At 35.2% G+C, this 15,113-nt stretch overlaps 1 protein-coding gene across 2 annotated transcripts in view; it reads left to right on the top strand.

The window, feature by feature from the left end:
* Window positions 1-15,113, top strand: part of acsf3 (acyl-CoA synthetase family member 3) — a 145,876-nt gene that overhangs the window by 43,487 nt on the left and 87,276 nt on the right. For both annotated transcript variants that reach the window (XM_061974770.1, XM_061974771.1), the window contains exon 5: window positions 445-590. In XM_061974770.1, coding sequence (XP_061830754.1) covers window positions 445-590 — 146 coding nt within the window. The remainder of the gene's footprint in view (window positions 1-444; window positions 591-15,113) is intronic.

The following is a 15,113-nucleotide window of genomic DNA, read 5'->3' as shown; positions in this document are numbered from 1 at the left end:
TTGTGGGACACCCAAAGATTTGCAGCCCGACTAAACAGCGGTCAGAACACCGGAAATATATTACCCGAGGGGGCGTGGCTAAAGGAGGGCTTTCCCAAATGGCAAACGTTTTCTGAGTTCTTTACATATATATTATAAAATTTTACATTACATTTTCAATGATAATAATAGTAAATTCTGCGGTACATTACATGGGATATGTAAGTGTCAAAAAGGCAGCCAAAAGAGGTTTGTAGAAGAGAATAAATCTAAATGTAAAATATAGTGTAGAAATGCACCCAATTGCAGGAAATGTAGTCTTAATTTTCAATTACATTTTTCGGGGCTTGCGTGGCAGCACTTTGTGCCGATTTCCCTCTTTTATTACGTCAGTTTTCTTCTTTTTTTTTCCCTCAAAGTGTGCTAACATGCCTGTTGTTCCTAATTGTTGCCTTGGCTTCCCAGGCTCATGGTCTCTGGCTCTGCTGCTCTGCCGCTGCCCACTCTGCAACGCTGGGAGGAGATCACGGGACACACGCTGCTCGAGCGCTACGGCATGACGGAGATTGGCATGGCACTGTCCAACCCTCTGAAGGGCCAACGCATCCCAGGTATTCAAGTTTGTTACACATACATATTTAATACCCATTTAAGGGGAAAAAAACACAGTAAATGTAAAAAAAAAAAAAAAAAAATAGGTCATAAAAAGTGAATGGATTCCAAACTCTGCCAGCCGTAAGAGGTCTTAATGCAACTAATAACATCACACAGGGATAGTTTTCTCAGAACTTCAAAAAAAATTGCCTCGACAAAGAAAAACATTTTTAGTCTCTATTAAACTGTCTAAAAAGGTATTAATTTGATAACCTTATTATTGCCAAACACAGGAAGTAAATAAACTAATACTAATTGCTTAGACGTGGAGATATGGTAGGATTAGATAATCTGTGCTTTTTCCTACTTATTTTAGCACATGTTTATTTGATTTGTAAACAGGCCTGATCTACTTAAGGTTTGCGTCTGCTGAAACACGTGCAAACTTAAAAGCACACACAAAACTGTTTTACCAAACGTGCGTCTCTTTAGTGAGCAGACTAAGGAGCACAATCCATTTAGCGTGTCTGTCTTTATGAATATGCAGAGTATATAAACTCACCATTTTATTGTTTTGATTTTGTACGGTGTCCTTGAGTGCCCAGAAAGGCGCCTTATAAATAAAATGTATTATTATTATTATTATTATCAGAACGCCCACAATAATGGGAGGAGAAGATGCAAATACAATTATTTAGCACATGCAGGGCAATTTATTATGACTAAAACTCAACTGTGAATGCCATTTTGTGTTATTCAGCACGTCTGAAAAGTATGTGCAAACAGACAGTTACACACACCGCTGTGAGAAAGGAGGCGATTGCGCTGCAGCTCTGTCAAGATATATATGTAAATTGTAAAAATGCATTTGCACAATTTATGGTAAAATACCGGCAGCTGTGGTTGCTAGGAATTCATTATCGATCAATGAAGTGGTGTGAGAAGGAGAGGAGCAATGTTCATATATGCTCAATATTCAGTGTTTTATTGTTCATAGTTAATATTGTAAATCCCACATTTTGTATTATTATGTACATTCTGACTGCCATATAAGTCAGTAAAAAAACTAAAGTTTATTCCGTTTGTGAGATGGTCTATTTAGTTTTTTACTGAATAACACATTTTGGATAAGAATTTTAAAACACTGAATTTTGAAACACACGCATTTTTGCTAACATTTTTTTTTTTAATGAAATTGTCTGCATAATTTAAAAAATTCAGTTACATAAATTCAGTGTCAAAAAAAGCTTTTGTAACAAAGACCCAAATTAACCTCCATACTTTGGCCTTGGTTTTTTATCGAAGAAGATAAAAACCATGGTATCACCCTGTTTCTTATCTATGATCACACACACACACACACACACATTCTTGAATTTGTTACCTTCTTGAGACCGCCAAAAAATGCCTACCTCTTTAGGATCACCCTTTCTAGATATATACATATTTGTTTTTACAACATTAATAATATATACATACTATGAAAGTATAAAAAAGCTTGTTGTGAAAATTTTTTTGGGAATTTCACAAGAAAAAGGTCACAATTTCACAAGAAAAACTTAGAATTTTGGTAGTATTATAATAAAAGTCGTAATTTTACTCAACGCAAGTCAAAATTTTACAAGAAAAACTGAACATTTGTTCAATATTATGATAAAAGTTTGAATTTTACTCGATAACTTTCACTATATTACAAGAAAAGCTTAAAATGTTGCCAATTTTATGAAAAGAGTTGTAATTTTACTGGACAAAAGTCACAATTTTATAAGAGAACTTACAAATGTGGGCAATATTATAATAATCAGAATTTTACTTGGCACAATTATGACAAAAGTCATAATTTTACTCAAAAAATTTCACTATTTTACAAGAACAACAAAAAAATTGGCAATATCAGGATACAAGTCAGAATTTTATATGACAAATGTCACAATTTTGGATTAAAAAGTAATAATTTTACATGAAATAAGTAATAATTTTACGAGAAAATATTGCAATATTACAGAAACGGAAACTATATGAGAAATTGTTCCCGATTTTATTACAAAAAAGTTGATACATTATGAGAAAAATACTTATTTTAGTCAGTTTATTTTATTTTTTTGTAATTGCTTTTTAATCTGCATTATTTACTTTGTTATTACAGTATGTCTCTATATACATATTTATTTTTATATTTTCATTAATTTTGGCCAAAGGGGGCGCATTTCAATTTCTTACACATACTTATTATTATTATTATAATTATTATTATTATTACATATGTTGGCCAGAGGGGGAGCACTTAAATTTTTTCCACACACTTGTTATTTCATATGTTGACCAGAGGGGTAGCACCTTTAAAACCGACACACAGTCAATTTGAAAAATCTCTCCTTTTTGGGACCACCCTAATTTTGATAGATTTCACCACCAGGGGTGCAAATGAGACATTCTCTATTAGATGCATTGGTTTTCTGTATTGGGACCATGATTTATATCCTAACTTGTTCACCGGTCCTTATATGGAAGGTACTTTTCCTTCTTGATGTCTCAAGAAGGGTTGAAATACAAGAACACGCACACACGCACACACACATACACACACACGTATTATTCTCTCTAGCTTTAATGGTGTTAGGATGTAAAGGCGGGGTTGCAACATGAACAAAAGCATATGTGGAGAACGACTATTTTCAGAGAAGACTCTGAACTTTAGACAGCTCGGTCTTCCCCCCCAGTGGTATTGCTATTGTTTGTACTTACTCCTTTGTGTAGAATAAATTGTTCATCTTCAATTCTAGTCACCTCCCTTTATCTAGACAGCCTTAGAAAAAACAAATCTGGGATCTCTTTGAACTTATTGGTAAATTAAAGCAACTTAAAGCAAATACGAATAGTGCTGGACACATATGTATGTGTATATATATATATATATATATATATATATATATATATATAGCAAATGGAACCTTCACTGACATTTATGAAAATCCCCCAGAAGTCTTGTGTTTTCTTAGCTTCATATGTTGTCTTTTGATCCTCACTACAGTCAGGTAAGTCCCATGATCCCAACCCTATACCTTCCTCACATGTGCAGGAACAAAAGCAGTCTTGAAATGAGGTCAGATCAGAGGTGGATGCTTCCTTCTCTTTTCTCTTCTTCAGCAACTCTCTCCTCTCTTGCCTTCATCATTTTCTCCCATTTCTCTCACCTTTTTTTTTATCTTACATATCTCTCCTAATCCTGAAGAATAGAAAACGTAATTTCTATGGATAGTTTTGAAGCCTTTGAAGTTTAAAAATAATCATTCATATATATATATATATATATATATATATGTATATATATATGTCTTAATAAGGTTATCCAAAAAATAGTGCTCGATACCGTAGTAGAGCGCAATATATGTATGTGTGGGAAAAAAATCACAAGACTATTTCATCTCTACAGGCCTGTTTCATGAGGGGGGGGTACCCTCAATCATCAGGAGATTTTAATGGGAGCATTCGCATACCATGGTTTATATAGGGCACAGAGTGGGTGGGTACAGGCTGGCCTAGGGGCGTGGTGATTGGCTCATGTGTTACCTAGGAGGTGTTTCCGTCTATGGCGGCATGTTGTTACAATTTCGCTGCGCTTGTTGAGGGATGACAGGTCTGGACGGTAAATAATAAACAGTTTCTCTTTCAAGCATAGGTTGCATCTTTTATTACCACTATTGTAAGGTGTGCTGGATGCAAAAATTTGCCATGTTATTGAATATTCAACATTATTGTCTTTGAGGTCCCAAATGTGTTTGCTGAGTTCTGTGGTATTTCGCAGGTTTTTGTTCCTGAAAGAAGCCTTGTGATTGTTCCATCTGGTTTTGAATTCACCCTCGGTTAATCCTACATATGTGTCGGATGTGTTAATGTCCTTGCGTATTACCTTAGATTGGTAGACAACTGATGTTTGTAAGCACCCCCCGTTGAGGGGGCAATCAGGTTTCTTTCGACAGTTACATGCTTTGTTGGTTTTGGAGTCGCTCTGACTGGGGGTCAACGGCTCATTTGCAATTGTTTTGTTGTGGTTTGAGATGATTTGTCGTATATTGTTCATGCAGCTGTAGCTCAATTTAATGTTGTTCTTGTTGAATACTTTTCTTAGGTTGTTGTCTTTGGGAAAGTGTTTGTCAATCAGATTGAGGAATTTGTGTCCAATGTTCGTTGAGACGTTTTTGCTGTATGGGGGGTTGTACCAGATGATGTCGTTTCGTTTTCTGTTCTTTTTTGGCTGGTTTCCATTCACGAAACCCAACACAACACTCCAATACGTGCACCATGACAGCAACCACCCACCCACCACCACGAAAAGAATACCTACCGGAATCAATAAAAGGCTATCGATGCTGTCATCTAGCAAAGCTGAATTTGACCAAGCAACCCCCCCGTACCAAAAAGCCCTTGATGAAAGCGGATACAATTTCACCCTCACCTATGAACCCACGCCAGGAAACCAGCCAAAAAAGAACAGAAAACGAAACGACATCATCTGGTACAACCCCCCATACAGCAAAAACGTCTCAACGAACATTGGACACAAATTCCTCAATCTGATTGACAAACACTTTCCCAAAGACAACAACCTAAGAAAAGTATTCAACAAGAACAACATTAAATTGAGCTACAGCTGCATGAACAATATACGACAAATCATCTCAAACCACAACAAAACAATTGCAAATGAGCCGTCGACCCCCAGTCAGAGCGACTCCAAAACCAACAAAGCATGTAACTGTCGAAAGAAACCTGATTGCCCCCTCAACGGGGGGTGCTTACAAACATCAGTTGTCTACCAATCTAAGGTAATACGCAAGGACATTAACACATCCGACACATATGTAGGATTAACCGAGGGTGAATTCAAAACCAGATGGAACAATCACAAGGCTTCTTTCAGGAACAAAAACCTGCGAAATACCACAGAACTCAGCAAACACATTTGGGACCTCAAAGACAATAATGTTGAATATTCAATAACATGGCAAATTCTTGCATCCAGCACACCTTACAATAGTGGTAATAAAAGATGCAACCTATGCTTGAAAGAGAAACTGTTTATTATTTACCGTCCAGACCTGTCATCCCTCAACAAGCGCAGCGAAATTGTAACAACATGCCGCCATAGACGGAAACACCTCCTAGGTAACACATGAGCCAATCACCACGCCCCTAGGCCAGCCTGTACCCACCCACTCTGTGCCCTATATAAACCATGGTATGCGAATGCTCCCATTAAAATCTCCTGATGATTGAGGGTACCCCCCCTCATGAAACAGGCCTGTAGAGATGAAATAGTCTTGTGATTTTTTTCCCACACATACATATATGTATATATATATATATATATATATATATATATATATATATATATATATATATATATATATATATATATATATATATGATTATTTTTAAACTTCAAAGGCTTCAAAACTATCCATAGAAATTACGTATATATATATATATATATATATAGATATATATATATATATATATATATATATATATATATTACTTTTGACATTTTTATGAGTTTGTCCATTTTTTGGCAAGGAGGGATAGTGTTGAGTTTTTTTGGGGGGGGGGGGGGGGGGGGGGGGAATTGCATTGTTACGTAAAGAATACATCCAACCATCCATGCTTGATGCATCAAAATCAGTGTCATGATGAATTATTGACCTATTAAAGACTGTAATTACCTCATCTAAAGCAGTGGTCCCCAACCACCGGGCCGCGGCCCGGTACCGGTCCGTGGATCGATTGGTACCGGGCCGCACAAGAAATAAATAAATTAAAAAAAAAAAAATTTAATTTATTTTTTTATTTTATTTAATTTTTATTAAATCAACATAAAAAACACAAGATACACTTACAATTAGTGCAACAACCCAAAAAACCTCCCTCCTCATTCACACTCATTCGCACAAAAGGTTCTGTTATTAATATTTCTGGTTCCTACATCATATATCAATACAGATCAATACAGTCTGCAGGGATACAGTCCGTAAGCACACATGATTGTATTTTTATTCCACTTTGCAACTAATTTTTGGGAATATAGCTCTTTTTTTGTTTAGTTTTTTTACAAAATGAGCATGAAACGTAAAAAAAAACAAAAAAAACATTACAAATGCATGAAAACGTTATACCTATGGTTAGGTCTGAAGCTGTTCAAAAATGTAAAACGTTGAAACTTTAAAAAAGAATAATATCAGACTTACTTATAACACTTTTTTGGCTAACGAGGGACAGTGTGAGTTTTTGGGAAGAAAAAAAAACTGTCATTGTTCCAAAAATAATAAGACATCAAAATGAGTGTCGTTATGAATTATTGACAGCTGTGTTTACCTAATCTAAAGTAATCTACTTTGCAACTCGTTTTTGGAAATATTGCATATTTTGTGTTTTTACCATGATAAAAAATGTAAATAATAAAAGTATAAAACATAAAAAAAGCATTACAAATACATAAACACTGTATATACTGTACATATGGATAGGTCTGAAGTTGTTGAAAAATGTCAAATCTTGAAAGTTTAAGGCGGTAGAAAATGAATGGATGGACTTACTTATAAAACGTTTTTGAGAGTGTCCGTTCTTTGGCTAAGTCATTGTTGCAAAAATAATAAGACATCAAATTCAGTGATGTTCAAAATTAGTGATCTACTGGGGTTTTTTCACTTAGCAACTAATTTATTTTTCGAAATATTGCATATTTTGTGTTTTTCCCAATATAAAAAATGGGGGTTCTTTTTTTTTTTTTTTTTTTTTTTTTTTTACAAAAAGAGCATTAAAACATTAAACAAATTAAAAATATATAAACACTGTATGTCTATGCATAGGTCTGAAGCTGTTGAAAATGTTAAACCGTTGAGAGTTTAAAAACAAATAAAAAACAAAGTTATGACTTACTTATAACACTTTTTTGAGAGCGCCTGTTTTTCGGCTAAGGGGGATAGTGTGAGTATCTGAGGGGAAAAAAACTGTCATTGTTCCAAAGATAACAAGACCTCAGAATCAGTGTTGTTATGAATTATTGACTCTTTAATGTCTGTTATTACCTCATCTAAATGATTTTACTTTGCAACTCGTTTTTGGAAATATTGCATATTTTCTGTTTTTCCCATAATAAAATTGTTTTTTTTGTTTTTTTTACAAAATGATAATAAAAAAATAAAAACATTACAAATATATAACAACTTTATAAATGTGGATAGATATAAAGCTGTTGAAAAATGTAAACGGTTAAAAGCTGAAGAAAAAAATAAAAATAAAAAAATAAAATTGTATGTGTGTATATATATATATATATATATATATATATATATATATATATATATATATATATATATATGTACTTATAACACTTTTTTGAGGGCTAAAGAGGGATATTGTGAGTATCTGGGGGAAAAAAACTGTTATTATTCCAAAGTTAATAATACCTAAAAAATCAGTGTTGTTATGAATTATTGACTCTTAAACAGATGAAATTACCTCATCTAAATTATTTTACTTTGCAACTTGTTTTTGGAAATATTGCATATTTTCTGTTTTTCCCATAATAAAATTATTGTTTTTGTTTTTATTAAAAGACCATAAAAATAAAACATTGCAAATATATAAAAACGTTGTATATGTGGATAAGTCTGAAGCTGTTGAAAGCTGTTCAAAGTTAAATAAATAAATTAAAAAAATTTGAGATGTCCGATAATGGCTTTTTTGCCGATATTCCGATATTGTCCAACTCTTAATTACCGATTCCGATATCAACCGATACCGATATATACAGTCTTGGAATTGTGATGCCCCGTTGGATGCATTAAACAATGTAACAAGATTTTCCAAAATAAATCAACTCAAGTTATGGGAAAAAAAATGCCAACATGGCACTGCCATATTTATTATTGAAGTCACAAAGTGCATTCTTTTTTTTAACATGCCTCAAAACAGCAGCTTGGAATTTGGGACATGCTCTCCCTGAGAGAGCATGTCTCCTGAAATGTGCGGATGTTCTCCTAAAATGTGTTTGTCGTTCTTGTTTGGTGTGGGTTCACAGTGTGGAGCATATTTATAACAGTGTTAAAGTTGTTTACACAGCCACCCTCAGTGTGACCTGTATGGCTGTTGACCAAGAATGCATTGCATTAACTTGTGTGTGTGTGAAAAGCCGTAGATATCATGTGATTGGGTCAGCCCGCAAAAGCAGTGCCTTTAAGGTTTTTTGGCTCTCTGTACTTCTCCCTATGTCCGTGTACACAGCGGCATTTTAAAAAGTCATACATTTTACTTTTTGAAACCGAAACCGATAATTTTGAAACGGATACCGATAATTTCCGATATTACATTTTAAAGCATTCATCGGCCGATATTATCGGACATCTTTAAAAAAAAATACTATATGACTTACGGGTACTTATAACACTTTTTTGTGAGTGTCCGTTTTTCGGCTAAGGAGGGATCTTGTGAATATCTGGAAAAAACTGTCATTGTTCCAAAAATAATAAAGCATCAACATAAGTGGTGTTATTAATTATTTACTAATTAAAGGCTGTATTTAACTCATCTTAAGTATTCCAATTTGCAACTTCTTATTGGAAATGTTGCATATTTTGTGTTTTCCCCATAACATTTTATTATTTATTTCTTCTCTTTTCTTACAAAAAGAGTATAAAACATAAAAAAACATCACAAATATCAAAAGACTATAGGTCTTAGTACAGGTTTTTCATCGCTTAGGAGGCTTAATGTAGTTTTAAATGAATTAGACTTAAGGGTTAAAGCTAAACCTAATTAGCTTTGTAGACTGCATCCTCGTGTTTCGGGTCTTAATGGGGAGGGTGTTGTTTTTGTTTGTTGGTCACGTGCTGTTTGGCATAAACAAAACAGGCTGCCTTTGATTCCGCTCAGGTGGTTATTAGGAGTAGTTTTGAGAGACGGGTGCTTCTATTGACGCAGAAAAACATTTAGGAGAGAAGTGTGCGCAGGTGTGAGCGTTTGCAGGCGTGATGGAGTGGGTCTGTTACTGTCTTGTCTTAAAGTAGGTTAAAATGGATCAATAGCAGCCAGAGGAAACCGAGAGAAAAGAAGTGGGAGGGATTCACCCTCCTGTGGTTCTTTTGTAGACACCATCTTTTTCTCATAAATACTCATACACACTATTGACAGAGACTTTATTTATATATTCCCCTGTATGTGGGGCATCTATCCTTTTGGCCTATTTTTTTTCCTTATGTGTCTTACAGTTTTAGAGCATCGCAGATAAACAGCGGTGCGTCTTTCTAGGTCACGCTGCCCTTGTAACGATGTAAATGTATGAGACGATTACATCATCACACCTCGGATCTACTGAAAGTCAGGCTCAACCTTGTATCATCTGTTATCGTCATTGGCAAATGTGCATCTCGATATCGCATAGGGTGACATTCATTTGTGTCAAGGAGAAATGTTGTTTTATTGATGCACATACAGTATGACTGTTGCTTCACAAATAGTGTGTAACTGAATGTGCGCTTGTTCGAATATACATTCACATATCAATACAGACAGTATTAGGTAAACAGGCTCAATTCTATCAGAGGAAAAAACACATTTCTTTTTGACTGACACAAAAAAATGTACATTCTCCAATTTTTTTGTGTGTGCAGTACATCCGGAGGGTATTCACAGGGCTTTACTTTTTCCACATTTTATGTTAAGGCCTTATTCCAAAATGGAATAAATTCAGTTTTATCCTCAAAATTCTACACTCAATACCTCATTATGAAAATGTAAACATTTGGTTTTTTTTAAATTAGCAAATGTATTTAAAAAAAAACCACTCATATATATATATATCCATCCATCCATTTTCTACCGCTTATTCCCATTGGGGTCGCGGGGGGCGCTATATATATATATATATATATATATATATATATATATATATATATATATATATATATATATATATATATATATATATATATAAAATAAAAGAAATATATATTCATAGCTAGAATTCACTGAAAGTCAAGTATTTCTTATATATATATATATATATATATATATATATATATATATATATATATATATATATACATATAAAATAAAAGAAATATATATTTATAGCTAGAATTCACTGAAAGTCAAGTATTTCATATATATATATATATATATATATATATATATATATATATATGAAATACTTGACTTGGTGAATTCTAGCTGTAAATATACTCCTCCCCTCTAAACCACGCCCCCCCCACCCCCCCACCCCCCACCCCCCCACCCCACCCCCAAAATCGGAGGTCTCAAGGTTGGCAAGTATGCACTAACCTCAAAGCCGATCCTGACACACCCCGCTTCGCTGCAGGTCCGCAGGCCACGCCCCCCACAATTTAGGAGCGAGGAAATTTCACGACTGGATTTGTTGCACAGGCGGCATCCTATGACAGCTCCACGCTGGAAATCACTGAGAGCGGCCCATTCTTTCACAAACGTTTGTAGAAACAGTCTCCATGCCTAAGTGCTTGATTTTATACACCGGGTGATTAGGACACCTGATTCTCTATTCAAAGCCTTTTCTCAATACTTTGTTGATGCACCTTTGGCAGAAATTTTGAATGCGATGCCACAAGTTTGGCACACCTATCTTTGGGCAGTGTCGCCCATCCCTATTTGCAGCGCCTCACAAGCTCCATCAGGTTGGATGGTAAACTCGGTACATTGCTGCATTCCCAAATATTTTTTTTAGATCTTTAAAATGGAAACTGTAGCTGCCATTATGATGTGGAATGATGTTTTCAAATTACCGTCAGTCTTGAACTATACAAAGTACAAGTCCCGTTTCCATATGAGTTGGGAAATTGTGTTAGATGTAAATATAAACGGAATACACTGATTTGCAAATCATTTTCAACCCATATTCAGTTGAATATGCGACAAAGACAACATATTTGATGTTCAAACTGATAAACATTTTTTTTTTTTTTGCAAATAATCATTAACTTTAGAATTTGATGCCAGCATCACGTGACAAAGAAGTTGGGAAAGGTGGCAATAAATACTGATAAAGTTGAGGAATGCTCATCAAACACTTATTTGGAACATCCCACAGGTGTGCAGGCTAATTGGGAACAGGTGGGTGCCATGATTGGGTATATAAACAGCTTCCCAAAAAATGCTCAGTCTTTCACACGAAAGGATGGGGCGAGGTACACCCCTTTGTCCACAACTGCGTGAGCAAATAGTCAAACAGTTCAAGAACAACGTTTGTCAAAGTGCAATTGCAAGAAATTTAGGGATTTCAACATCTACGGTCCATAATATCATCAAAAGGTTCAGAGAATCTGGAGAAATCACTCCACGTAAGCGGCATGGCCGGAAACCAACATTGAATGACCGTGACCTTCGATCTCTCAGACGGCACTGTATCAAAAACCGACATCAATCTCTAAAGGATATCACCACATGGGCTCAGGAACACTTCAGAAAACCACTGATTTGCAAATCATTGTATTCCGTTTATATTTACATCTAACACAATTTCCCAACTCCTATGGAAACGGGGTTTGTATTTCAATGGTTGGAATCTGTGCTTTTGCGTGATATACTAGTTACTATGGCAATCTAAGTCACAGCAGCTCAGACGAGGCACCAAGCAGTGTGGGTGGGGAGCGTTTCCACAGAGCGGCCAGCCTGAAATGCAGGTGTCAAGGACAGACGCGGAAGGAGATTTTTTACAACAAAGTTCTAAAGCTTAGTGATTTATCAGATATATCAGACTGTAGGTGTTTTTGTTTTTTACCCTTCGCGTTCATATTTAGCTGTATTTCATTTTTGTTGCATTTCGCTTGATTGTAAAATATGTCGATCAAGAGGGGGGGTGACGTTCATATGTTGTCAATATTCAGTGTTTTATCATTGATAGTTAATATTGTAAATCCCACATTCTTTATTTTCATGCACATTCTGGGTGTCTCATTCAATAAAAAAAATTTAAATTCCATTCCGTTTTATCAGGCAATTTTCAATTCAATCAGACATTATTGTGAGGTTTTGTATTAGTGTTCTTAAAAATAGATATACCGGCCCCCAGACACTTTTTTTTTTCTCTAAATTTGCCCCCCCGGGATAGGTAATTGCTAGGGATGTCCGATAATGGCTTTTTGCCGATATCCGATATTCCGATATTGTCCAACTCTTTAATTACCGATACCGATATCAATCGATATATGCAGTCGTAGAATTAACACATTATTATGCCTAATTTGGACAACTAGGAAGATAAGGTACTTTTTTTTTTAAATTATAAAATAAGATAAATAAATTAAAAACATTTTCTTGAATAAAAAAGAAAGTAAAACAATATAAAAACAGTTACATAGAAACTAGTAATTAATGAAAATGAGTAAAATTAACTGTTAAAGGTTAGTACTATTAGTGGACCAGCAGCATGCACAATCATGTGTGCTTACGGACTGTATCCCTTGCAGACTGTATTGATATATATTGATATATAATGTAGGAACCAGAATATTAATAACAGAAAGAAACAACCCTTTTGTGTGAATGAGTGTAAATGGCAGAGGGAGGTTTTTTGGGTTGGTGCACTAATTGTATGTGTATCTTGTTTTTTATGTTCATTTAATAAAAAAAAGAAGAAAAAAAAAAAGATACCGATAATAAAAAAAACGATACCGATAATTTCCGATATTACATTTTAACGCATTTATCGGCCCTATTAATTGCCCAGGTCTGCAAAAGATTTACAGCCATAATATTTAAACAAGCCCAATTTTAAACATAAACATATCATATACTAAACGTAGATGAAAGATGTATTTGAATAAGACCCAGGATGGCACGTAATGTTTTATTCCAAAAAAAAAGCATGTCTGTCTAGTGACCTGGAATGCCTGAAATTGATCATAAGTGCGTGAACATACTATACATGTCTTCATACTAGCTGGAGCAGTCAAAGCAACTAAGTGATGGTTGTGGTCCCCGCATGGGAAGCAAGTGTTACGTTGTGTGTGACAGACATTGTAATTTGCCAATCAAGCAAGAGTGAACAAAATCAATATTCAGTTTGAGAGTAACTCTTTAATCAAGGCCTGACCTGTTCTTAATCAATAGAGCAGTGGTCTGTGAAATAGTGTAAGCGCCTGAAGCATGGAAGCACGCACACAAACAGAAGACCTTCTCCTTTCTCCTCTCCTGTCTCTGCTGTAATGACTGAAGCAGACTTTAGACACCAGTTGCTGTCAGAATAATCATGCTTTTGTTTTACTCATTCCCACATTATTTGTTACACTCAAACATGACTGCAGCTCGACAATTACTTCACTTTTGGCGCCCAGGATTTCAACCCCCCCTCCCGCTCCCCCCCACACACACAAATCTTGTCAGCTTAATTTAACCATTTTAACAAAACTGTGCTGCACTAAAAGGCTTTGTCAAGCACTCAGCAGCAGTCAGACAGGGGCTGAAGGGCCCGGGCAAAAAAAAAAAGAGAGGGAGCAATAGTAGAGACACACTGAAGTGGTTGACTAAATGTGTGAAGTACTGAAGGCATTATGTGATACGGTGCTTTTTAGGGTTGGAAGTTGTCTATGCTGCAGGTAAGTGCTTACACAAGGACGTACATTTCACACACTTCCAAGTAGTTTAGATTGGGGGTCTGGGATCCCTACCAGGTCCGAAAAGGTACTACATGGGAGGTGGTGAAATCTTGTTAAATATATATTTTTTTAATATTCCACCTTTATATTCTGACTACGATAGGGCGACTAGATCCGACCGATCCATGTCTAAAACTAGGTCTGACCAATCCAAGGCCCTGTCTACATTAAGCCGGATAACTTATTAAACGAATAATTATTTAGCCTAAGCTAGGGATGTCCCGATTCAGGTTTTTGCACTTCCGATCCAATACCGATATTGTTTTTGCATTTCCGATCCGATACCGATACTGACCGATACTGGCCTATCCGAGCATGTATTAAAGTTTAAAGTTATTTACCCTACTTAGTTGTCAGAATCATGTTGAAAAGGGTTTTAGTACTCTTGATAACAACTAGCCAGCTGAATTAGGGGAGTTTGAATAATACACAATGGCTGGTAACAAGAAACTGACCTGTTTATTCAAGGATAAACACAAAATAGACAAAATTATACATGACAAACAGAAATGGCATCATTGAACTAGGGCTGGGCGATATGGCCTTTTTTTAATATTGCGATATTTTAAGGCCATATTGCGATACACAATATATATCTCGATATTTTGCCTCAGCCTTGAATGAACACTTGATGCATATAATCACAGCAGTATGATGATTCTATGTGTTTTGATTGATTGATTGAGACTTTTATTAGTAGGTTGCACAGTGAAGTACATATTCTGTACAATTGACCACTAAATGGTAACACCCCAATAAGTTTTTCAACTTGTTTAAGTCAGGGTCCACTTAAATTGATTCATGATACAGATATATACTATCAGATATATACTATCATCATAATACAGTCATCAC

Source organism: Nerophis lumbriciformis, linkage group LG15 (genome assembly GCF_033978685.3).
Source record: "Nerophis lumbriciformis linkage group LG15, RoL_Nlum_v2.1, whole genome shotgun sequence".
In the NCBI taxonomy this organism is placed as follows: domain Eukaryota; kingdom Metazoa; phylum Chordata; class Actinopteri; order Syngnathiformes; family Syngnathidae; genus Nerophis; species Nerophis lumbriciformis.
Note: the sequence above shows the minus strand (reverse complement) of the source record. Positions and strands in the feature narration are given on the sequence as shown.